Consider the following 25,389-nt stretch of genomic DNA (forward strand, 5'->3'; position numbering starts at 1 on the left):
CGTCTGCCCTGCTCGTTTGACTTCAGGTAACTTCCTTGCAGCTCCTGCTCAGCCTTCCAGACTTTGTTCATTCACCTTTTTATGAAGCCTTCCTTGACTTCACCAAAACCAGACGAGCCTTCCCTTCTCTCTTCTCACATACCTTTGCAAACCCCTCAGTGCTTATCAAGTGACATTGTAGCAGCTTCTTTCCTGGTCAGGCCTCTGCCTGTGAGCTCTTGTCAAAGGGAGGAGATAAAGATGACATGAGTTTGAGTTGTCATCTGAAGTAGGACTAGCAGCTATTTTTGGTTGAGGAAGGATGAGTTTGGTTTTGTGCTTACCCGGTGAGGTGTCAACAGCATATCCAAGGGAGACTGGCTTTCAGGCTAACGGAAATCTTGCTGTCATGGAATTGCTCCCACAAAGGCCATTAATGACCCAGGAGAAAAAGGTGACCATTAATGACCTGGGAGAAAAGAATTGAATGCCAAGGACGCCGCCTGGGTTGGGGGAAGCAGTGAAAGGAGGAAGAGAACCATGAAAGTGGATGCAAACTCCAGTGGTTCTAGAAGGGGCTATGGAAGAGGGATTCCACAGAGTGGTTAGTGGGGGATGGGTTGCAGGATAGAAGCGCACGAGGGAACCCACACTGCTGCTTGGGGCCTTGGGCTTTGAAAATTTGACATACAATCCTGTTTTCCAGAGGACTCAATTCCGTGCTGCTTTTAGAATGTCCAAGCAGAACGCATCGCTATTTGGAAAAACAGACTTAGCAGTAGTTGCTCTAACGTGTATGAAATTATTGAGCAATAGCATCAGTTCGGAATGTGGATGGAACTGTTATCGCACGGTCATTTTTTTATTGTTGAAACACACCCAACTCTTACTTGTGGGACGGGCAAAGAGTCGGTGACTCCATCTGGAGCCAGGTGCACGCTGGCCGGCAGGCTCTGTGGGTCATCAGGTCTTAGAGGCACTGGATTTCTCTGCAGCGCAGGCCGCCCTGCTGCTCCTTGGTGTGAGGGGCAGAGCCGGGCAATGCCCACTGCAGCCTCCCAGCAGTCCCCGTCCCGTTTTCGTGAGATTCCGGCAGTCTCCAGTTTGAGGAAAGAAGCCCACTGTGTCTTGAGGCTAAACTTTTTAACCCACTTTATTTTCATGTGTCCTTATCAGAATGTAAGCAGTGTCTCCAACTCAGGCCGTTGACTCGTTGCCACCAGGCAAAGCTAAATACAACTTTTATAAGAACCCGGCCAACGGTAGTTGAAGCCGACCCCAGATATTTTAAACTTTGCCAGTTGTACTAGAGCCAGAGCAGGCAAATGGTGGTGGGTTTGAGAGGAGAAAAAAGCAGTGGGAGATCTTCTTAGCAACAAACAATTAGAAGACGGAAAGGATTAGGGTTAGGATCGTTTGGTCACCCAGCCCTTGCCTGATTTTAAGATAAGAACCTGGCCTGTGACACGTTTTTGTACAGAAGTGATCTTGGTACGGCTGAGGTCTTAAGCTTTTATTGAAATGCCATCCTTAGCTGCCTTATGATTTAAGTGAAAATTATAGAACTTCAGCCCTAACTTTTTCATTTTGTGCATTTGTCTCCATTCATGTCAGGTTGGATTTGGTCTAGGGAATCCCAGAAAGAAATAGAAAAAGAGAGAGAAGCCTGCCGTCAGAGAACTACTGCTTTTCAACAGGATCTGGAAGCCAAGTACCATGCCATGATCTCAGAAAATCGGCGTGCTGTTGCTCAGTTGTCCTTGGAACTCGAAAAGGAACAGAACAGAACAGCTAGTTATCGAGAAGCCCTTATCTCTCAGGGGCGCAAGTTGGTAGAAGAGAAGAAGCTTCTGGAACAGGAACGGGCCCAGGTGATGCAAGAAAAAAGGCAGGTGCAGCCTTTGAGAAATGCGTATTTGAGCTGCCTGCAAAAGGAAGAAAACTGGCAAAGGAGAGCCAGGCTTTTGCTGAAAGAGTTTGAAGCTGTTCTCACGGAAAGACAGAACATCTACTGCAGTCTGTTTCTTCCTCGCAGCAAGCGGCTGGAGCTAGAGAAGAGCTTACTGGTGCGAGCGTCCGTCGACCCCGTTGCTGCGGACCTAGAGATGGCAGCCGGTCTCACCGACATATTTCAGCACGATACATACTGTGGTGAAGTCTGGAACACCAACAAACGCCAGAATGGCAGACTCATGTGGCTCTATCTCAGATACTGGGAACTGGTTGTGGAACTAAAGAAGTTTAAGAGAGTAGAGGAAGCCATACTAGAAAAGTAAGACAAGGATGAAATAAAACTGCTTTTAGCGACGCGAGGCCAGGCAGTCATGAGCCTTCTGGGCCTCTGGCGTCGTCTGTCCCTTGCTGCCTGTGCCATGGCCACACCACCACCCTTCAGCAGCGACCTCCACTCCCGCCACCCTCGGAGCAGAAGTGCCCGAAGCCTCAGAGACGGAGGGTTTCCTCCTGACGCTCTGCAGCTGCTGGGGATGTGGTTTCTCTGAAGCATTTGTAAGCTGCCCGTATTGTATCAAGCAGAACAGTGTCACCTCGTATTTTAGCTCCAGGGTAAAAATGGTTTTTTAAAAAGTCAAATACAATACTGGTCCTTACCACAAGTACTTTTCTGTGTTTCATCACTCCCTAAATACTTTCTCCTCAAATTATTTTTCTCTCACCGATTACATTAAGAATCTGTCAGATAATATGTAGAACTGCATAACAGATGATAATAGAAAGTAGTAATATTATATTATCAAGGTTTTTTATTTTAAAGATCTCTCTCCCATAAAGGGGAAGGAAACATCAAGAGTTTCTTGTATCCAGTTGGTACCTAATGTGTGTTTGGAATTTGGCTTGTGTCTGTATTCAGCAAGCAGATATTTATTAGCAATGATATATACTCAAAAATACTTGCCATTTATGAGTAATAATGCCACTTTTTATTTGTGTAATTCTTCACTCTTTACAAAATATTTTTATATATATTATCTCATTGTTTACTGCAACCGACGTGGTGGACAGGTATTACCGCCCCGTGTCACACATAGCTGCTGGGAACTGAGCCTGTAACCTCTTCGCTCATGGGATCCCCAGTCTAATCCTGTGAAGTAGGTATTACTATTATTCTTTGCGGGGGTGCCCCAAGGCCAGCCCCCGGTTGCATAACCTGCTGGGAGATCTCACAGGACTCAGCACAGGGCTGTACTCGGCACAAAGCAGAATCAGCAAAGGGAGAGGGTGTGTGGGTGGTGCTCAGAGGAGCCACGTGCAGGGCGCCCCAGGGGCCACTCCCTGGAGTCACACAGGACACACCTGACTGTAAGAACAAGCTCGCTGGAGACTCAGCACCCGGCTTTTGCTAAGGGCTGGTCACATGGTTCCCCCTGCCTGGCCTGTGTGGAAATTTCCGACTTGTCCGGAAGGAGGGTGGGCTTGGTGCGGTCTGTGCCAGGTGCACAAGCACTGCGGGCACAGAGCCACTTGTAGGAGTTAATGGTGCTGGGAACTCGCCCAGAATCCGAGTTCTCAGATGTCAGTCAAGGGCCAGCCTTGCACACAGGCCCTGGTAGGACACAGCCTTGGGCCTGCCGTGTGAATTCGTCCCCACGCACCTCACTTTGCGGAGCTGTGGAAGAGCTGAGCTGCCTGAGGCCACGCAGGTAGTGGTGTTGGAGCCAGTCTGAGCCCAGGCACCTGTTCTCCAGAACCGAGAGTAACCTGTGTGCAGTTACCGGATAGTTTGTGGCCAGGCGGAAGCGGGAGCGGCGTTGTCCGTCTGCTTTCAAGGGCTGTGTTCTCCCCGCCTGCCTGTCTATACAGGAATAGGACAAACTGTTAAAAATCCTAAGCTTATAGAACCCACGTGGCAGTGTGAGGGCCACTATTCCTGGAGCACATGTTACTACACCCTGAGCTGTACACGCTTTGCACTCGTGCATTGTTTGAAATCCTTGGAACCCCGTGAGCACGGCAGAGGCGGGCTCAGAGCGACGTGCGCTGCCTGCAACAGACACGGGCCTCCCGCAGGCTCTGCTCTCGGCACCCACGCCCTGTAAGGGTGCTCAGATGCTCCTCTTCAGTGGCTGCTAGCGTGTCTTTCTGCTCTACCACCATCGCTTTATCTGAGAAACTCATTTTTATTTTTATTTTTTTGAGAGGGAATCTCTCTCTGTCACCCAGGCAGGTGTGCAGTGGTGTGATCTCGGCTCGCTACAGCCTCTGCCTCCTGGGTTCAAGCAATTTTCCTGCCTTAGCCTCCTGAGTAGCTGGGATTATGGGCGCACGCCACCACACCCACCTAATTTTTGTGTTGTTAGTAAAGATGGGGTTTCACCATATTGGCCAGGCTGGTCTCGAACTCCTGACCTCAGGTAATCCACCGCCCTCGGCCTCCCGAAGTGCTGGGATTACAGGCATGGGCCACTGCACCCGGCCCCTAAAAAGTCATTTTTTCGGTAAATCTGGACGAAACTCTTCCTCTCATTGTTCGTACTTCCTGATGCGTCAGACCCCTGCCTAGAGAGTGGTGCAGGCTCCACACCGCAGCAGTCTGGTGTGCTGGGTGTCCCGTGGGAACCACTCCATGTTTGTCTTCAAATGAAGAAAATACAGTCAGCTACTTTGTAGGTGAATGATTTTTGAGGCGAATTGTTAATCCTTATCCTGTTTCTAATGTCCAGGGTGCTGTCAGCCTAGCTTCCTTCTTTTTTTTTTTTTTGAGACAGAGTCTTGCTCTGTCGCCCAGGCTGGAGTGCAGTGGCCGGATCTCAGCTCACTGCAAGCTCCGCCTCCCGGATTCACACCATTCTCCTGCCTCAGCCTCCCAAGTAGCTGGGACTACAGGCGCCCGCCACCTCGCCCAGCTAGTTTTTTGTATTTTTTTTAGTAGAGACGGGGTTTCACCGTGTTAGCCAGGATGGTCTTGATCTTGTGACCTCGTGATCCGCCTGTCTCGGTCTCCCAAAGTGCTAGGATTACAGGCTTGAGCCACCGCGCCCGGCCGCCTAGCTTACTTCTATAGCGAGATAGATATGTTCAGAGCCTTCAAGCCGGTGTGGACACTGACCCGCTGACCCGGTCCTGCAGAGTTAGGAAGACGAGCTTTCTTTCTTTCTTTCTTTTTTTTTTTTTTGAGACAATCTCGTTCTGTCATCCAGGCTGCAGTGCAGTGGCACGATCTCCCCTCACTGCAAGCTCCACCTTCTGGGTTTGAGTGATTCACCTGCCTTATTCTCCCGAGTAGCTGGGACTACAGGTGCCCGCCACCATGCCTGGCTAATTTTTCTATGTTTGGTAGAGACAGGGTTTCACCATGTTGGCCAGGATGGCCTCAAACTTCTGACCTCAGGTGATCCACCTGCCTCAGCCTCTCAAAGTGCTGAGATTACGGGCGTGAGCCACCACGCCTGGCCAGAAGATGATCTTTCTATAGGGTTGATATTCACTCGGCCGGAAGATGGTCTTTCTATAGGGTTGATATTCACCCGGCCGGAAGATGGTCTTTCTATAGGGTTGATATTCACCCGGCCGGAAGATGGTCTTTCTATAGGGTTGATATTCGCCCGGCCGGAAGATGGTCTTTCTATAGGGTTGATATTCACCCGGCCGGAAGATGGTCTTTCTATAGGGTTGATATTCGCCCGGCCGGAAGATGGTCTTTCTATAGGGTTGATATTCGCCCGGCCAGAAGATGGTCTTTCTATAGGGTTGATATTTGCCCGGCCGGAAGATGGTCTTTCTATAGGGTTGATATTTGCCTGGCCGGAAGATGGTCTTTCTATAGGGTTGATATTAGTTCCTGTTTGTGTGGCATGGCTGCCTTCCATCAGCAAGTTTGAGTGTCGCTGTGACGTCACCACCTTTTGAAATGGATTGTGTTAGGTTTGGAATAGTTACACGGTGCTGTGCCATTTGGTAACTCCACAGATGTACCGAAAGGTGAGCTCACGGTAGAACATTCCTCAACCAAAGTGGTTTAAAGCTGCAAAAAAGGGTCATTGTGCTGGTTGGTGTGTGTGCTGAGTTTGTAGCGACATCAGAGTAAAGCATTATTTGTCCTGCTGCTTTCTTGGAGGTCACAGTAACTATAAAACCTTGAGCCAGCAAGGCAGAGAGGACCCTTCGGGGTAAGGAGCGGAGCGCTGGGAGATCCTCGGTTTCGGAAGCAGGTCCAGGTTCCTCAGGGAGAGGGAGGGTTTGCTGCAGGGCAGAGGAGGGGCGGCGGCTGTAATCCTTGTCTGTAGTGAACATTGTATATGAAGCTGCAGTGACTTAAAAAGGAAGGACTTTTTCAGGGAGGCATTGAGATTGCACTTTCTAATTTCGCTTGCTTCAGACTTGACTTTGGAATAAATTAGAAGGCATCACGATTGACCTGGACATTCCGAAAACAAAACTGAAGAGGTGGCACTTCTCTACTAGTCTGGTTAGCTCATTTGGTAGATGCGCTTTTTCCTCCTTCGTTAACAGTCACCGATAAGGATATATAATTCTCATATATATTTCATATGTGTGCATATGTGTGTGTATGTGTGAACTGGCAGATGTTGATTTCATAAGGACAAAATTATTCTGCGAACCTTGCACCAATTACAGGGTGTTTCAACGGAAAATCTTCACCAAATAACCTGTGTGTTCGTTAAAAGAGAAGTTATGTCTGATTAAAATGTGTAACGGACTATTTCTATGTTGGATCGTTTAAAAAGTGATTGCTTCATAGTGTACTAAGATCATCTTTTTAAGGGGAAGGGAGAAAACAGCTTTCTAGTTACTTTCATGTGTTAGGTTCGCTACATCAAAGCAAATCTGAAGACTACACCTGTGACATTGCAGAGACCAGACGGCAGTGTGTGCAGCCATCAGCGGCAGCTGCTTCCTCCTCGCAGTGCCTCGTTCCAGCACGAGGACAGGCCGTGCGATGTTGGGAGGAGCCGGGGTGTTTGGGGAAGCAGCTGCTCTAGACACTGGCTGGCTGTGATGGGGGCAGCCTGCTGTGTAGACAGCGCTGGGCTTGCTCCATCTGCCTTGACCTGTGTGAGTAACTGCGCTGGGTTTTATAGGTTGAGGCTGAAAAGGCTCCTCTCGCCATATTTCTGTTAATTTAGGATTCCGGTTGTAAGCAGCAGAGGTTTCACGCCTAGAAAGTTAAAGAGGGATTTAAGGCTGTCTCACGGAACTTCAGGGCAAGAACGGAGAATGCAGGTTAGATGTCAGAGAAGAACCAAAAAGGCAAATAAGGGATTCTCAGGGGCCTTGGAGTACTTGTCACTCTGTGTCATATCTCTGCATAGCCATGCCAATCCCCAAACCAGCTTCTCTGGCCATGTGGTGGGACATGGCGGTTCCCACAGCTCCTGAGCCTGCCCCTGCCTGTCCTGCCCCAGCGGGGGCTGAGTTGCGGAAGCGCTGGGCTCCACCATCCTGCGGCGTTCTAACGGAGTGGGATGAGCCTGCCCCTGCCTGTCCTGCCCCAGCGGGGGCCGAGTTGGGGAAGCGCTGGGCTCCACCATGCCACGGCGTTCTAACGGAGGGGGAACAGTGAAGATCAGGGTTGCCGAGCTTGTTGCTTTTGCTAGCTTCATGGGAAATCTTGAAAAGAGAAAACAAAGGGCTTCAGTCAGCCAACCATCGACAGCAGGCGTGTGGTGGAAGCCGAAGGGCTTCTGTGGCAGCTTCGCAGGCCGCTCATCTTCTGTGGACCCCCTGACAGGCCAAGGGTCTTGCTGTCGGGGAGCAGGACCAGACGAGCCTGAACGTGGCTCTGCGGCTCACAGCACAAGTGCCCCTTGAGAGCCGCCGCCGCCGCCTGGATGTTTGCTGGGTGAGCTCCAGATTCGCGGGAGCCCTTTGTGCCAGCACAGCCACCCCCACCCCTCACCTGGGGATCTGGCAGAGCCCTCGGGCAGTGCCCTGCCTTTCAGGACCTGCCTGGTCCAGCTGGAGGAGTCAAGTCCTGCTCCAGGAGCAGGTGCAGGGCCTGGCCTGGGTGTCGGGAGTGGGGTGAGGAGGATTAATGAAGAAAGGCAGTTGGGCAGAGGGTGCCACACTGGGGCACTCAGACGGCTCTGTTCAATGTTCCAGCAGGGACACTGGGACCGAGCCCATCCCTGCTGGGAGAGCCTCTCGAAGCTGGTTGGTGGCTGACAGGCAGGGAGTGGGGTGCTGGGGCCTCCTCTGGAGGTGGGGGTGCTGGGGCCCTGCTCTTGACAGCATCATGCCATAGCTCCGAGGTGGCTGCTCCCCATGGGCCAGGGCTGGTGGTGCCAGAGAACGGGATCTGGGCTGAGGGGCTCTGGGTTGACAGAGGTGGGTGGGTGGGGTGACTGACAGGCTTTGAGCTGGGGGCGTCAAGCATGGTGCCCCCACCCACGGGGCTGTGTGGGGCTGACGGAGAGTGGGCTCCAGGATGCAGAGATGACAGCTGATGGAGCCTTGCTCAGCTCCGAAGAGGGAGAGCAGCAGAGCGCCGGTGGACGAGAGCACCCCTGACGTTCCAGGGCCCTTGGCCACGTCCGCCACACAGGGGCGCCACTGGGCCTGCGTTTGTCTCCTTGGCCTGCGAGAGGATCATCGTTTCCTGACCTGCGGAACAAGTCATTAAAGCAGAAAGGACTTGAGTCAGAGCCCCTAAAATGGCCCCCGCTCCTTGCCAGGATGGTGGACGGGAAGCAGTGTCGTGTTCTGAAGGAGCCGCGCCAGCCCACACTGCTGTGGAAGACCCGAGGGAGGCAGAGACGGTGGCTCCAGATGGCGGCCCCCGTGGGGACCCTGCTGACTTCACCCACTGGCCCTGGAAAGCCGGGGAGGGCCTGGGCAGGTGAACCCTGAGGCTCCACCAGGGGCACCCCAGCCACAACTGCCATGGACGTTTGCTGGGTCGGATCGGCACTCTCATCTGCTTCATGGTTTCGCCTGATCCCCCCCCAGCCTGCCTTGTGTGGGAGGCCGTGGTTTCTGTGGTAGAGAAGTGCTCTCCATCAAAACCCAGCAGGCGTGCTCCTGGGCCCAGGGACGCTGGATGTGTGGCCCAGAACTGGAGTCACAAGATCGGGCAAAGACAAAGACCCGGCGAACGCCGAACGGCCATGCAGGACACGGCCCATCAGTGCAGTGGAAGCAAGTGCGAGATGTGCAACGGACGGGCGAGGGAGGCGTTGATCCCGCCCGTGCTGCTCCCCAGCCCTGCTGGCCTTATCAGAATGGGCTGTTGGTAGGGAAGCCCCTGGGAGTCTGTGGAGCCGGATATGTTGGGAGCTTGTACCTCAGCACTGCCCACTGACACCAGTGGGCTCCTGTGTGCCCCACCCAATCCCAGGCCTCAGGACACCCAGCACCCTGGGCCCTTCTCCACTGCCACAGGCCTTCAGGTTGGTCACCATGCCGCCCAGAGGCTGAGTCTTACAATAAAAATTCAGACATAAAGCAGTGGCAGCCACTCTGTGCTTTACAGTTAGAAGTCATTAAAAACGTTGGCCCAGCACCTTCCCCACCCCTTTGCAAGAGCTGGCCACAACATCAAGCTCATGTCCCTGGACGAGGCTCCAGTAAGCACTGCCTGCAGTGTGCAGAGGGGACTTAGGTAGTTGCAGAGCAGGCAGAGACGAATGTGGGGAGGTGGAAGTCACCATATCTGTCCACTCAGCGGGGGACCGTCCATTCCTGACATGCCCCTGGGAGACAGGCTCCTGTACGGCACTCGTGCTGGGTACCCAACTCCTAGGCAAACCCCTACCCTGGGCAGAGAAGGATCTGGACACACCTGGGGCAGAAGCACAAAGGGGATGAAGACAAGCCTGGGTGGGGGTGACCTGGGGGCAGCTGGGGTGAAGACACGTGGGGTGGGGTGACACGGGGGCCATTGGGGTGGGGACACACCTGGGAAGGGGGTGACAGGGCAGCGGGGGTGGGGGCAGCAGGGGAGGGGACATACTTGGGATGACACCTGATGAGGGGGTGACACGGGGCCCCTGGGGTGGGGACACACCTGGGAAGGGGGTGACATGGGGGCCCTGGGGTGGAAACACATGGGGAGGGGGGTGACACCTGAGGAGGGGGTGACACGGGACCCTGGGGTGGGGACACACCCGTGGTGGGCGCTGTCATGGGGTATGACTTCTGAGCGGAGCCATGGGCACACAGTGACTCAGATCCCTGGTTTTGGGTCTGAGGAGGACTTAACCACACCAAGCACTCGCCTGTCTGAACTGCACTGAAATACACGTTTTATTTGCGTTTAGTTATTCTAGTGCTCAGCCATTTCTTTGCACAAAGTCATTCTTGGTGGACACCAAGTCCAAATGTGTCTTAGGTGGTTGTCAGCTTCTCCAGGGGCTGGTCAAGTGCTAGGCCTTCAATTAAACACTTAGAATAGCTCCCGTCACTCTGAGCCTGGAGCCCTGTGGGACACAGTGAATGCTGGCGAGAAACAGTGGAGCAGTGGGGCGAAGGCCTCCCCGCAGCGCTGAACGCCCTGGTCCGGGCAGCGCTTCAGGGGACGCCTGTGCTCACCCACTCAGATGCCCCTCACGGTTCTGGGGGGCTACACAAAGTGAGAAGAAAAGTCGCTAACAGCAACCAAAAGCCCCGCATTCCCTGCAGGCCCACCGCATCCCATAAGCGGCAGGTGCAGAAAGCAGGATGTGACCAGCAGCAGGTGGGAGCCTCCTGCTGGAGGAAGCAGGGTCCGGTTTGCTGTTCATTTTTCACCTCTTTTTCTCGGTTGTTTTTCATGGGCTGCTTGTTTTGTGCAGTTTGTGTGATGCGTTCTCTCTTCCCCTCCCCCTCCCTGCTGTGGCGCCCAGTCACATCTGTCCCCCGAGGCTTCATCTTGCGCCCAGTGCCCGGATGTGCGGAGGCCAGGTCGGCCGCTCCTCACACCTCCCGGACTTCTCTGCCCTTTGCCATGTGGCATCTGCCCCCACTGACCCTCAGTCACTCTCGGTGGCTTCCCCTGCCTCCAGGACCTTGCTTTGCTGCCACTAAAGGGCACCGCATGGCGCCTCTCCTGGAAGGCCTCTTCTTCTACAGCGCTTAACGGGCACGCCTACAATTTTCACTAAGAACTGCTTTTGGTGGTGGTGGTGGTGGGGATGAATGCTGGGCCCAAGCCTCGGATCCAAGACCGAAGCCCAGGGCACCTGCAGGCTGAAATGCAAGACCTGTCGCTGGTGCGAGTGGAGGAACTACTCTATTTGTCTGAGTGCTCTGGAGAAGTTTTCTAGAGCGTTTTTGAAAGCTTGCAGCAAGAAAGCGCCAAGCTCATTGCTTGTTTCTTGAATGTCTGGGTCGAAACTTCCAAAGAGGGGCGTGGAGACCTGGATGTCCTCTCGGTCCGCCCGCAGCAGCACGGCACGCAGCTCCTCGGCGATCTCGTCGTATTTCTGCTGGTCGAACTTGGACATGGCCAGCTCGTCCTGGGGGTAGGCGGCACCCTCAGGGTAGCAGTCCTTGGGCACCGGAAACTCGATGCAGCGCAGCTCGGGGAGCTCACAGAGCGCGGCAAAGAGGCGCCGGAGGGCGCGGGCCGACAGCGGGTTCCCGAGGAACTTGAGCTGGCGCAGCCGGTGGCAGGGGCTCAGGCCCAGGATCAGCATGCCAACGTGGCTGTCTACGATGCCACACTCCTCCAGCGTCAGGATCCTCAGCGTCCGGGCAGCCTGGCCGAGCAGCCTGAAGAAGGTCGAGGGGAACAGGCTGACCAGGTTGTGTCCACTCAGGTCCAGCACCTCCAGGTGGGCAGCGTGGGCAGAGTCTGCCAAGAAGGCCATGTCTGCGTGGTTCAGGGCACAGTTGGCCAGGTCCAGCACTCGCAGCGGGGTCTGCAGGGGGCTGCAGAACACAGGGGAAAGAACGCAGGTGAGAAGAGGGTCCCATTCGCCTGAGCCCTCAGCTCAGGAGAATGGGAACAACCCGTTTGTCCATCACGGGGTCAACACACTGCCATGTCCAGCCACCACCTAATTTCATACAGTCTACGAGCTAGGAGTGGTTGTTATGTTTATATAATAGTTTGTGAAACGTGAAAGTTACATGAAATTCAAACTCGGTGTCCACAAATAACATTTTACCGGAGCACAACCACGTGCCTTCGCTTAGTGTGGGCCATGACTGCCGGCCGCCGCGTGGTGAAGTCAGCTGTACCCAGAGGTCTGGCTTTTGTCCTCAGCACCTAAACGGTAAGTTTGTTTTGTCAACAACTGCTTTTGTGTTGTCTGAGAAAAGTGGTGCCTGTGGCCATGAGAACCTCCGCTCAGAAAGCAGACAGCGGGGGCGGTGAGGCCACAGAACGGCACCGCCCCACTCCGACAAGGATGAAGCCCGCACGGTTTCAGAGCTGGGAAGGGCCGTGGAGGCTTCCAGTCCGGCCTCTGACTCACCTGCTAACCCTTAAACCCCCCCTTGCCCCACATCCCATATTCTGACTTGGTTGGTAGGGCAGCCCAGCTCCAACACAGGCAGCTGGAGTGAGACCTGCTCTGGTCCTGAGCTCTCCAAGGGAGATCTCCAGAGCAGTACTGCACTGGCACACGGCCTCACTGTCCTCGCTGAGCAGGGGGACACCGCTGGGGTCCGCCCCATCCCCACCCTCTCCTTCGGAGACTGCCTCACCCTCCACCCACCTGCACCTGCGCCCACCTGAATGTCCTGCACCCTCCCCTCCCAGGCCTGGGACCCACTGCGGGGTGCCCCTGCCCCACCTGAGAAGCCACCACCAGGCACGCCCCCTGCCCGAGTTCCCACCATGGGGCACTCCCATCCCTCAGGACCCACCACAGGTCCCCTCTATCCCTTAGGACCCACCACGGGGCACCCCCATCCCTCAGGACCCACCGCAGGTCCCCCCCGCCCCTCAGGACCCACCGCAGGTCCCCCCCGCCCCTCAGGACCCACCGCAGGCCCCCCCCGTCCCTCAGGACCCACTGTAGGTCTTCCCCCATCCCTCAGGACCCACTGCAGGTCCCCCCCGTCCCTCAGGACCCACTGCAGGCCCCCTCTATCCCTCAGGACCCACTGCAGGGCCCCCTGTCCCTCAGGACCCACCACCAGGCATCCCCCACCAGGATCTACTGCCTGGTGCCGCTCCAGGACCCACAGCCAGCCACCCCCATCCCAGGACTCACCACCAGGTGCCCCCACTTCAGGACCCACCACCAGGCACCCCCACCACTGCCAGCCACTTCCCCCCAAAACCCACTGCCAAGCGCCCTGCCAGGACCCACTGCAGGTGCCCCCAGCCCCCAGAACCCACTGCTAGACGCCCCCTAGTACCTGAGGACCCACCACTAGGTGCTTCCCCAGTACCTACCAGGTGCCCCTTCCCCCTGGATCCACTGCCAGGTCCCACCCCCAGGACCCAAAACTGGGTACCCCCCAGGCCCACTGCTAGGTTGCCCCACCAGGACCCATCACCCAGTGACCCCCCAATACCCACTGCCAAGTGCCTGTCCTTCAGGACCCACCACCAGTCTCCCTCCCAGGACCCACTGCCAGGCACCCCTTTCCCCAGGACCCACCACTGGGCACCCTCCCTCCATGACCCACCACCAGACAACACCCCAGGATCAACTGCTGGGCACTCCCCCCCAAGGACCCACCACTGGGCACCCTCCCATGACCCACCACCAGGCAACCCCCCAGGACCCACCACTGGGCACTCCCCCTCCAGGACCCACTGCTGGGCACCCCCGTTGGACCCACTGCCGGGCATCCCCCTCACCACTGCCTGAGGCTGCCTTGGCCTGGCCCCTTCCTGGCTGCTGCCCTCTCTGCCCGCTTCACGCAGAACTGCTGAGAGGATCCTGCACGAGCCTCCTGTCCCACCATGGGGAGGTCCATGCAGCATGGAGCCCAGGCCTCCCTCGAGGGAGACTGGGAGGATCCCGCCTTCGGATGAGCTGGCACCCTTGGCCAACAGCAGCCCTGAGCCGCAGGCACCGAGGGGCTCAGATTTCTGAGCTGAAACCGTGTTTGAAGCCCCCAGGTGCTGGGGTGATTTGTTAATCCACAATAGACAACTCCCCACACCATGTAGGGACTTCCGTTTTGTCTATTTGGTAATTTGCATATTCTCTTTTTTTAACTGGCATTCTCTCCATATCCCTAAGTCACACATGGCACCCCGGTTCTTTCCTGGTGGCTCTTTCAGTGCCCTTGCCCCTTGGCGGGGCACTGTCCTGTTGCTCTGGCCACACCCGGAGTGAGAGGCTGGGGGCCACGCAGCCTCATGGCCTTGGAGGTGAGCAGTCCCTGGACTATCTCTGGTTGCCTCTGCAGCCACCAGCCGGCCCTCAGTCCTGTCCCTGAGACTCACCCAAGCAGCGTCGGGATCTTCCCGGTCAGCCTGGAGAAGGCCACGCTGAGCTCGGTGAGCTGCGTCATCTTGCTGAGCTCCCGGGCGATGGAGGCGAGGAGGCGGTCCTCACCGTCGGGAGTGGAGGCGCAGGCGGGGGGTGCATCAAAGGCCTTGGTGGGCAGGGTGAGCGAGGCCAGCCGGGGGAAGCCCACCTGGGCCAGCAGCTGGTGCACGTGGCCCGCATGCAGCCGCACATTGTGCACCACCTCCAGCTTGCGCAGGGCACCCGGGCCAGCCAGACGCAGCACGTGCAGGAGCTGGCTGGGGCTCAGGCTGTCCGCCCGGAACGAGGGGCAGTGCACCCGCAGAGGGGCCGGGCCCGCTGGCCTCAGAGCCTGCACCACCGCCTCGAAGTTGCCCTCAGTGACGAAGAGGTCGGCGAGGACCTCGACGGGGCGCCCGGCTGCGAGGGGCTCTGCCTGCAGCTCACAGCAGGTCCTGGCCAGCAGCCGGGTGCGGCCCCACTTGCCCAGCGCCCTCCCGCACGGGCACCGCTGCACCTGCACGTCTCGGATGCCCGTGAGATCGGCCACCCGCAGCCGCCGGCGGCTCCGGTCCTGCAGCACGTGGTCGGCCAGGCCGCGCACCAGCGCCTCCAGGCAGGCCCGGCAGGCTCGGTCGCGCAGGTCCTGGGGGTGGTCGGCACTGGGACCCAGCAGCGCTCCCAGCCGGAACTCCTCCAGGGGCCAGCGCCCCAGCACAGCGCGCGTCACCTCCGCCTGCTCCAGCAGGTAGCTGGCTTTGAACAGGAGCGGGTAGAGGTTGTGGGCCACACTGTCCAGGCTCTGCCGGGCCACCTGGGGGTGGGACACCAGGGCTTCTGCAGAAATGAAGCGCAGTGACCTCATTGTGCCCATGGCCCCAGACAGGACGGTGCTCGCTCCCCACGACTTTTCCCCAAGACGCGTGCCCTTCTCGTCTATCTTTAGCTGCAGCAGCTGTGAGCAGCCTGCCCTGGGGGCCCTGCCATGGGGCCTTGTGATCATCTGACTGCTATTTTGGTCCTGGGACGCCTGTGTCTGCCCTGCCTCGGGGCACCCAACCGTTGGGAGTTGCTTGGCTCAGGCACCCAGCCGACACAAGGGCAGCCCGTGCCCATGGCAGGGCTGGGCAGAGAGGCCTGTGCTCCATGCTTCGGAAAGCCAGTCTTGGTAGGTGTTGCGCTGGTGGCCGGTGAGGCCAGTGGGCAGGTCCTGTTTACCATCCAAGCGGGGCTGCTGCCCAGCCCTGGGCCCCCCACAGTCAACCGGGCAGAGAACAGGCCAGGCCCCTGAGCCTCCTCACTCGGTAAGGAGCTCCCTTTCCACAGTGGCCTCTGGGGCCGCTCCCACACTTTGCTTCGCATCTGGGGTGAGACAAGTGGCCAGGAATGGAGCTGCTGTTTCGCCCCTTCCCTGTGCCTTTCATTCTCCCCAAGGAACCGGTGGGGGTGATTCCCTACTTTCCATGGAGCGAGTGGCTGGGAGAGGTGGAGCCTCCCTGATGGGCTTAGATGAGCCCCCAGCTGTCTCTGAGCTGCAGTGTCCTGTCTGCAACCCTGCGACCTGCATGGCAGGGAATGCTGCAGGGAATGGGATACACCTGTGAGTGCTGCCTGTTGGGGGGCGCTGCCTGTTGGGGGGCAGTGCCTGATGGTTCACTCCCAGCACTGACTGTGTTGGATGGCTGTTGGGTGCCTGCACTCACCTCTCCCTGTGACACTGCCACTTGGGGCAGGGTCAGCACACATCGCTGCACACATCGCTGCACACATCACTGCACACATCATCGCTGCACACATCACTGCACACATCATCGCTGCACACATCATCGCTGCACACACCATCGCTGCACACCTCACTGCCCACCTCGCTGCACACCTCGCTGCACACATCGCTGCACACCTCGCTGCACACCTCACTGCACACCTCGCTGCACACCTCGCTGCACACATCGCTGCACACCTCGCTGCACACCTCACTGCACACCTCGCTGCACTCACTGCCCACCTCGCTGCACACCTCGCTGCCCACCTCGCTGCACACCTCGCTGCACACCTCGCTGCCCACCCACTGCCCACCTCGCTGCACACCTCGCTGCACACCTCGCTGCATACTCGCTGCACACCTCGCTGCCCACCTCGCTGCACACCTCGCTGCACACCTCGCTGCATACATCGCTGCACACACCTCGCCCACCTCGCTGCACACCTCGCTGCACACCTCGCTGCACACCTCGCTGCCCACCTCGCTGCACACCTCGCTGCACACCTCGCTGCACACCTCGCTGCCCACCTCGCTGCACACCTCGCTGCCCACCTCGCTGCACACCTCGCTGCACACCTCGCTGCACACCTCGCTGCCCACCTCGCTGCACACCTCACTGCACACCTCGCTGCACACCTCGCTGCACACCTCGCTGCACACCTCGCTGCACACCTCACTGTACACATCACTGCAGGGCACCACATGTCCGCGGGCTTTGGAGGGTCACGGCCATGAGACAGAGGCTGAGGAAGACTGACAGAAGTGAGTGGAGACAGAGACAAAGGGACAGAAACTGAGAGGGAGAGGGACAGAGAGGGAGACGGAGAGAAACAGGGAAACAGAAAGAGACAGCCTGAGAGACAGAGAGGGAGAGACAAGAGTCTAAGAGAGAGAGAGACTGGTAGGCAGAGACAGACTGAGAGAGAGAGACAGAAAGGGGGGGACAGAAAGAGACAGAAATGGCAGTGGGAGGGGAAGGCTGCTGAGCAAGCCTGGAGGGTGCTGGTCATGGGTGCTCCACCAGCCTCCCTGTCTGACCCTCCCTGATTTGTTCACTGAGCCTGAGCAGTGCCTCTCCCTGGGAGGTGACCCATGCGGAAGACACTGTGCTCCGTGGTGGGGCCCAGGCACTGTCCGGCAGGCGGACGAGTGTGTGAAGAGGTGGGTAGGCCCCAACCCCACCCTTCGGGGTGGCCACCGTCAGCCGGCCAATGCGGGCCCTGGGGCTCCCCTCAGGAGGTGTGCAAGAGGTTTCCCCAGACACACGGCCCTTTCCAAGACAAGTAGAAAAACATGTTCCATTGATTTTTCTAATTAAAATTGTTAACAATTCATTATTGATACAAAGTAAACAGTTTACAACAGCAGCAGGTAACACCATTTCCCAGACACCTTTTGGGTTCTGAAAAGTGGTTTCCAGAACCTTCCTTTACCTACCCGGGCTCTGTGTGGCCCAACACCCTGGTGTTGCTGCGGGGCCTCTGGGTCTTGGAGGGCGGAGGCCATGGCTGGGAAGGTTGGCCAAGGTCTGGGGCCCTGCAGCCTCCCTCTCTCTTACTGTTTTCCCTTCTGTTGGAGAGGGGTGGTCCTCTTGGGGTTCCCATTCCAGCAGCACAGGTTGGATCAGTCTCAGGCCCAGCTCTGGCGCCGCCGTCCCAACCTGGGGCCATGGCTCTGGGCTCCTTACAGGAAATGCCACGACTCAGACCTAACTCAAGTGCTGTCCTGCTAACTACACGGGACCTGCTAAAACCGAAATGAACCGAGATTCCAGTTCTGTGCAGAGATGGCCAGACCTGTGTGGGGGACACACCTGGACCATCGCGCCCACTGGCCTTCACTGGTCTGAAAGGTCATGGGTACGCTGGTCCTAGGATGGCTCACCCCGGCTCTGAGACACTCTGAGCCCAGCCATGGGTGGTGGACACGGAGCAGGGGGGTCTGGTGTTCCCACCCTGGGTCACCCCATGACCTCTGGAGGACAGGAGAGTTCCAGGCTGCAGGAGCATGGGGGTCTACAGCTGGCAGGCAGTGCTGGGTCCCTGCTGGACCAGGGGTAGAGGAACCATCCAGGAGGGAAGCAGAGGCCAGGCCTAGGGGGCAGGGCCCATTACGGGTGACTGCAGGCCCTGGGCAGCAGTGCTGACCATCGGTGTGAACAGCCCCTGCCTGAGAGCTTCATTTCCAGGCCCGTGCACAAGTCTGGCTCTCGAGGACCGGGCTTTCCCTGGAGGACCCACCTCCATCCCAGCTGTCAAAAGAAAAACGGCTGTTACTCACGTTGCACAGGCCTCTCCGCAGGACCCTCTGCCCCTCAAAGCGGTGACAGCACAGATGTGGCCTGGAACCCAGCAAGGCCTCTGAGACCTCACACACACGGTGGGGCCCGGCAGCACCGAGAGCTTCGCTGCACCTGCCTCCGCTCCAAAGCTCGGGCGGCTCCTCTGCGAGGCCACCTTGTGGTGCAGGGCGGAGCTGCAGCTTGAGGGGAGCTCCAGGTCCCAGCCGGACCGGGCGGGGCCTTGGGGTCCGCACCACCCAGCCGGTGTCAGGTGCCTTCCGTGGGCAACAGGGTTTGGACCCTAAAACGTGCCAGTTCTGTCTGCTGCTCTGATCTGGAACAAGAGCGTCAGTCTCGTAGCAGCTACACGTGTGACACAAAGGCTCTTGCGTCATTTCACAGGCGGTGTGGAAAACAGTCTATGTCACAGGCACACAGAACCCACATTCACCCATCGTTTTGTAATTAAATCTGGGACCTATGCCCCAGGTGGTCAGCTCAGGCTCAGCCAAGGTGCCGATCCCCCAGGGATGGTGGGAGCAGCCTGGGCCCTGGCTGTTTTCTTCTCCTGGGTCTCAGGGTGGGTCACCATCTCCCTGCAGGGTCGGTCCTCTGTGAGCCCCGCCAGGACATCAGGCAGGTGTGAAAACTCTGACACAGCAAGCAGTCTGGGAGGCATGAGTAACAAAGCCCCCATGTGGGGGACCTTGGGAGAGGGGTGTCCCCAGGCCAGAGCTTTCTCCTTATGGGGGCTGCTGAAGGCCCAGGGCAGGCACACCAGCGCCGCCAGCCCCAGGACCTCTGGTTGGCAGCAGAATCCGTCCTCTGGCAGTGGCCCTGAGGGCTCCTGTTTCCTGTGGTCAGAGCACCTGGCAGGGGGCTCCTGAGAGCAGGGCGGGGGCAGGGGGTGCCAGGGATGCCTGGGTGCCGGGGGAGCCGCTCCTGACAGAGGAATGCTCGAGGGAACCCGGAGAGATGGGGTGGCCTCCTGTTGTCCTCTGACCTGCCAGGCGGGCCTCCTGGGAAGATGACCGCCCTGGGACCATGGGCCCCCTGCCACCGTGTGACCCTGCCAGCCCTCTGGGTGCACTTGGTTACCGGGGCGGCGGGGCTTGAGACCGTTGGGAGCTATAGGCGGGATGGGGAGTGAGGCTGCCCAGCAGACGTCTGATGGGGTGGGGCCAGGCAAGCATCGCTTCAGAAGCATCTGGAACAAGGCGGTGAGCTGGTCAGGCAGCCTGGCGATGTGCAGGCCAGGCGATGTGAGGTCCCCTCGGCTACTTTAGGGTCAGCCAGGAAAGGTCTTTCCTTATGTAAGGAGCTTTTTGCCTGTTGGGAAAACCAGCCTGAGGCCGGAGGCTTGGGGGGTTTGTTCTGACCACAGGGAAAAACTGTTGGCTGGAACGGTGTTGGCGCGAGGGGTCTGGGGACGCGGACTCTCCAGGGCGTGCCGTGCTCTAAGGCCTGCTCCCCCAGCTTCTCAGGGCTCCCTCAAAACGCAAACCTCCGCTGCTGCTGCCGCCCAGGAGGGGCCTGGGTGTCTCCCCAGAACCGGGGATGGACGCAGACCCAGCGGAACCCACAGCCCTCACGACATCTGACAAGAAAGACCTTCTCTGGAAGGTGACAGGGACGCGGTCCTGTCTTATCAGCCTCTCCTGAGTTGCCTCCTGCTGTCCCCGAGGTGATGACCTCTGTACCTGCCCAGTTGTGTCTGGGGCAGATGCTGGCGCCCCTTCCTTGCCTCTGAATGTAAAAACACTCTTGCTGGGCACTGGGGAGCCCTGTAGACCCACCCACGAATGGGGCCAATCCGAAGGCTGGCACCCTGGGGCCGTGGGAGGGTCCCGGGGAGGGCTAGAGCTCACTGTGGGAGTCCCAGCCTTGTCCACAGCAGAGTCCCAGGATGGCTCCTCCTAGGACTTGGTTTAGAAACCACCTCGCTGACCACCAGCCCTGAGCACTCAGGATAGTGGGACCCCACGCCCTTCTAGGGGGTTCCCAGTACTGAGGTGGGGGAGGAAATCACACACCTTCCCAGCTCCCAGAGTTGAGGCGTGGGCTGGGGGCGGGATCCCACACCCTCCCTGGGGGTCCCAGTGCTGAGGTGAGGGCGGGGGGCGGGGTCCCAGTGCTGAGGTGTGGGCTGGGGGCAGGGAGGATCCACACCCTCCCTGGGGGTCCCAGTAGTGAGGTGTGGGCTGGGGGCGGGGATCCTCATACCCTCCCTGGGGGTCCAGTGCTGAGGCGTGGGCTGGGGGTGGGGTCCCAGTGCTGAGGTGTGGGCTGGGGGTGGGGAGGATCCACACCCTCCCTGGGGGTCCTGGTGCTCAGGTGTGGGTGGGAGCCCTGGAGCTCACCGCCCAGGACTGCTCAGGCAGCTTGGAAGGAGGCAATGGCAGTCGAGGCGAGGGGGCCGCTGTGGGGCTGTGGCCATAAGCCCCTCCTGGGCAGGGCTGGGGAGGCATCAGGAAGCCATTCTGGGAGAAGCTGGGTCAGGCCAGGGCTCCAGGGCTGTCCCTCCATGTGCTCGGCGATGACTCCAGGCTGGTGTCACTGTGGATAGGGACGCACTGGGGCTGTCTCCCACGTCCCCTGTGGGGCCCTCAGCTCCCAGCACCTGCAGTGCTGAGTGGAAATGGCCTCATGTGGCCGGGCGAGTGACCCTGAGGGACACAGTGGCCATCTCTCCTTCTCAGCACCTGCTTCAGCTCATGGGCCCGGGACTTCAGAGAAATGAGAATGCGTGTTCTCCATCTAAATGAAACCTTTGTGTCTGTTGGTGAAGCCCATGAGGCCTGATTCAGACAGAAGCATCACGCTGCCTGGAAACAGGTGTTTCCTAACCCTGCCTTCTGGAAATCGGAGCCAAACCCCAGTGTGGACAGAAGGCCAGAGAGAGAGGTGCCCAGGTCCAGCTGGTGTGGACGTAACTCGGTGGGCCTCTTCTGGCAGCAGGAAGCCTCCGTTTCCCACCAGGGCTGGTTCCAGGATGGTTTGGCTGTGCACGTGAAACTCAAAAAACAGAAAATGAGGCCAAAGAGCCCCGTGGGTTAAATAAAAAGCAGGAGCAAGATGGCCTCCCAGGGCTGGTACCTCCTTCCCCACAGGCACCTCAGCCCTGCAGGGTGGCCTTTGCATCTGCCCAGACCAAGCCGCAGGCTGCGGGGTCCCGGCCGTGGGGATGCATCCCACAGCCCGATGGGCCGTGAGGCTCCCGTGGGGCTCCCGTGGGGCTGCTGTGGCTCCATTCCCACATCCAGGCTCCGTGCTATCAGGAAGGAGAGAGACCCATCTTTTGACTGGAGGCTTGTGCCAGCCCAGATGGGAGGCACCAAGGTCCTGGGAGGCCCAAGGACGTGTTCAGGATGGTGCAGTCACTCCTGCTGGCCCTGCTGGACTGGGTGTATCCCCAGCCTTGCTCCCCAGTGGGTTGGCCACAGGCATAAACTGTGCCCCTGCTCCTGGGCCCTGCCCCCTGCACACCTGGGCCCCCAGCAGCCTCCTCGTCCACAGCCTCTGACCAGGCACAGACGCCTTCTGATTTGAGGCAACACTCTCAAAGTGGCTTTCACGGGGGCAATGGCATTTGGGTTCCTGAGGGACCTGTCCCTGGCAGTGCCAGAGTGAGGCTAGAGCCTGGGCAGCCTCTGGGGCTGTGTGATGGTGGCTGTCCACACTCAGGACGCAGAGGTAACCGACTTCTGTGGGCACAGCCCCTGCCTCCGCGGGGAAGTGCTGTGTGCATGATTGTACTTTAAAAAAGTACTGCTTTGTTGGGATTTAAGTGACATACGATCCACTGCACATCTTTAAATCATGCAGTTTGACAACTCTGGACACAGAGCAGACCTGTGAAGTGACTCATGCGGTCACCAATCCAGAGAGCAGGCCTATCTGTGACTCACATCCTACGCCCCCGTTTGCTGCGACGGCCGCTGCTGCTTTAGTCTCGCCACTTGTTTTCTGTCACCCCCAAGTCCATTCTTCCCTTTCCCTCTTTCTCTACATATTTTTGGACTGGACTTTTAAACCTTCCATTTTATCTCCTCTGTTAGTCTATTAAGCTGTAATTCTTTGTTAGTGGTTGTTTCAAGGGTTTGTAAGTACATCTTTAGCTTACCACGATCTACCTTCAAGTGATACCACCTTACTTCACATATCACATCCAACGTCTCCCAGCCTTCAGGCCACTGTGGTCACACAGTTCACCTATACGTATAGTACAAACTGCAGATACGTTAATATTTGTGTTTAAACAGTCAGTTAACTTTATTTTTAATAGAGGTGCAGTCTTGCCATGTTTCCCAGGATGATCCCCAATTCCTGGGCTCAAGTGATCCTCTGGCCTCAGTCTCCCAAAGTGCTGGGATTAGAGACATAAGCCACCGCACCCGGCCAAGCCACTCATCTTTTAACCCATTTCCCGTTCAGAAAAAAAAAACCAAAAAACTGCAGCTCACTGCCAGCGCTCATTTCTTGGGGCAAATGGGAGATGGGTTAAAGGGATTTAAATAACAAGAGGAAAATTTTGAATGGTGCACATGCTCTTCATTCTTCTTTTCCCTGAAGCACATCCTTTAACGTTTCTTGTAGTGCAGGTCTGCTGGTGACAAAATTATGTTAGCTTCTGTGTGTATGAAAATGTCTTTATGTCACCATTGTTTTGGAAAGATTTTGTCAGGTACGGAATGTGAATTTGGCAGTTTTATCCTTAGTACATTCCACTGTCTCTCACCCGTGCTGCTTCTGAGGAGTCAGCCATCCTCGTCAGCTTTGTGCCTCCCAACAGAACATGCCCTTGTCCTCTGACTGCTTTTAGTATTTTCTGTTTGTCACTGGTTTTATGCAATTGGATTATGATGTGCACTCACATCTCTTGTGTTTGGAGTTCACTGGGTCTATGGGACTCCAGATTTACACCAGTGGCCCCCAGGTTCTCAGGCCTTTGGCCTCTGACTGAGAATTACACCATTGCCTTCCCTGGCTCTGAGGCTTCAGGACTTGGACTGGGCTACACTAGCAGCTTCCTTGGGTCTCCAGCTTGTGGGTGGCCTATTGTGGGGCTCTTGACCTGCCAAAATTGTGTCAGCCAATGCCCCTAAGGCCCCTCTCATCTGTCAGTCTGTCTGTCTATCTATCTATCTATCATCATCTATCTCCTACTGGTTCCGTCTCTCTGGAGGCCCGACTAATGCAAATAGCTTCTACTGATGCGTCTTCAAGGTGCCTCATGGTCTCTTCTGTGAAATCCAATCTGTCACCCCATCCAGGGTAGTTTTCACTGTCAGTATTGTAGTTGCTCATCCCTGTAAGGTCGGTCTGGGTCTTCTTAATCTCTTCCTCGTTATTTCTTAACTTTCTGGACGTCTGGGCTGCGGTTTCAACCACAGTTTGAGTTCTGTGACTCTAGCACCGATGCCGGCTCCGGGTGGTTGCCTTTGCCGGGCGACTCTCCTTGACGTGTTTGCGCTTGGCTGCTCCTCTGCACGCCTGGCACTCGGAGGTCAGGCACTGAGAGTTTACCTTGCAGGGTGCGGACACTTTGGTAACCTATAGATCGTCTGGAGCTTTGTTCTGGGATGGAGTGAATTATCTGGGAACGGTCTGATCATTTCAGGTCTTGCTTTTATGATTTTGTAGGTGGGTGAGGAGCAGGGCTCAGTCTAGGGCTAATTATCCCCACTCCTGAGGCAAGATTTTCTGAGAACTCCACCTCATGCTCACAGATCGCGAGTTTTCCCAGTCTGGCTGGTGGGAGAGGGTCCTGTCCCCAGCCCACGAGTACCAGAAATGGATCTTTGGTCTTTTCAAAGGTCTCTCCCAGCTTTGGTAGCCTCCCTGTCGGAGTGTGAGAATGGCAGCACCACACCGGCTGCTGGAGCGGCTGACCTGGTGAGTCCTTCCCCATGCAGGCATCTCTCTCTGGCACTCCGACCTGCAAAGTCCTGCTGACTTGGTCTCTTCAACTCACGGAGGCTGCTGGGCTCTTCCTGGGCCCCTCCCTGCACGGAGGCCTGCGAACTCTCAAGGCGAGGGAGGTCTGAGGCCACCACCAGGCTCACCTCCCGTTTTCCTGTCTCTCAGGGATCATGGTCCTTTGCTGCCAAATGTCTTGTGTCTTGACATCTTTTGTTTCATGTTTAGTCCGTTTTTTGTCTTGTTTTAGGTCTGTTTCCTATGATGTTGTCTTGGGTGGAAGTGGAAGGTTTGTTTTTCAAATAAGACAACATTTTAAATTTGTTTGAAAATGTTAGGGAGTGTCTAAAATCCTGGGAAATACCTGGACACCTGCTGTGTTGCTCCCTCTGGATTGTTCCAGCCACACGATGGGCACCGCCACCCCCACAGTGGTCAGGCCTGGCATGCTGCTCCCTACGTATCATTCTAGCTACGCGATGGGCACCGCCCCTCCCACAGTCGTCAGGCCTGGCATGCTGCTCCCTACGTATCGTTCTAGCTACGCAATGGGCACAGGCCTGGCATGCTGCTCCCTACGTATCGTTCTAGCTACCCGCCCCTCCCACAGTCGTCAGGCCTGGCATGCTGCTCAGGCCTGGCCTACGTATCGTCCCTACTAGCTACCCAATGGGCACCGCCACCCCCACAGTGGTCAGGCCTGGCATGCTGCTCCCTACGTATCGTTCTAGCTATGCGATGGGCATTGCCACCCCCATGGTCGTCAGGCCTGGCATGCTGCTCCCTATGTATCGTTCTAGCTATGCGATGGGCATCGCCACCCCCATGGTTGTCAGGCCTGGCGTGCGTGGCTTACAACACAGCAGGAGCGCCCTCACGCACTGCAGCCTGGGTGCCCATCTCCGGCTCGTCTTCCTCGATGCAGGCTCTGATGTCAGATGACCAGGGGCTGTGGGCTGGGCTGGAGGACACAAGCAGGCCCAGCGACCCCAGGATGGAGGAGGACCGGCTGCTGGAAGAGGAAGTGCTGCTGTCCGAGATGGTGGAGTGTGGTCGCTTGAAGGGGGTGGCCTGGTCAGAGGAGGACACCGCGGTGGGCCCTCTCATTTGTGACT

The 25,389-nt window shown here is 57.3% G+C and overlaps 5 protein-coding genes across 7 annotated transcripts in view; 1 reads left to right on the top strand and 4 right to left on the bottom strand.

Annotated features, from left to right (window-relative positions):
- The window catches only part of CCDC127 (coiled-coil domain containing 127), a 417,207-nt gene extending 414,433 nt beyond the window's left edge, over positions 1–2,774 (top strand). For all 3 annotated transcript variants that reach the window (XM_050795359.1, XM_050795360.1, XM_050795361.1), the window contains exon 4: positions 1,594–2,774. In XM_050795359.1, coding sequence (XP_050651316.1) covers positions 1,594–2,255 — 662 coding nt within the window. In that variant the 3' untranslated portion in view covers positions 2,256–2,774. The remainder of the gene's footprint in view (positions 1–1,593) is intronic.
- Positions 1–25,389, bottom strand: part of PDCD6 (programmed cell death 6) — a 128,621-nt gene that overhangs the window by 91,080 nt on the left and 12,152 nt on the right. The gene's annotated exons all lie outside the window — the stretch shown is intronic.
- The window catches only part of SDHA (succinate dehydrogenase complex flavoprotein subunit A), a 196,393-nt gene that overhangs the window by 42,324 nt on the left and 128,680 nt on the right, over positions 1–25,389 (bottom strand). The window lies entirely within an intron of this gene.
- Positions 10,183–15,406, bottom strand: LRRC14B (leucine rich repeat containing 14B). Its single transcript, XM_050795358.1, has 2 exons — positions 14,288–15,406; positions 10,183–11,805 (listed from the first exon to the last, which is right to left on the bottom strand). Exons 1-2 carry the CDS (start codon positions 15,313–15,315, stop codon positions 11,160–11,162), a joined length of 1,674 nt encoding a protein of 557 aa, XP_050651315.1. The 5' UTR covers positions 15,316–15,406; the 3' UTR covers positions 10,183–11,159.
- PLEKHG4B (pleckstrin homology and RhoGEF domain containing G4B) overlaps positions 24,939–25,389 on the bottom strand; it is an 89,331-nt gene continuing 88,880 nt past the window's right edge. The window contains exon 20 of the mRNA XM_050795373.1: positions 24,939–25,389. Coding sequence (XP_050651330.1) covers positions 25,127–25,389 — 263 coding nt within the window. The 3' untranslated portion in view covers positions 24,939–25,126.

This window comes from Macaca thibetana, chromosome 6 (genome assembly GCF_024542745.1).
Source record: "Macaca thibetana thibetana isolate TM-01 chromosome 6, ASM2454274v1, whole genome shotgun sequence".
In the NCBI taxonomy this organism is placed as follows: domain Eukaryota; kingdom Metazoa; phylum Chordata; class Mammalia; order Primates; family Cercopithecidae; genus Macaca; species Macaca thibetana.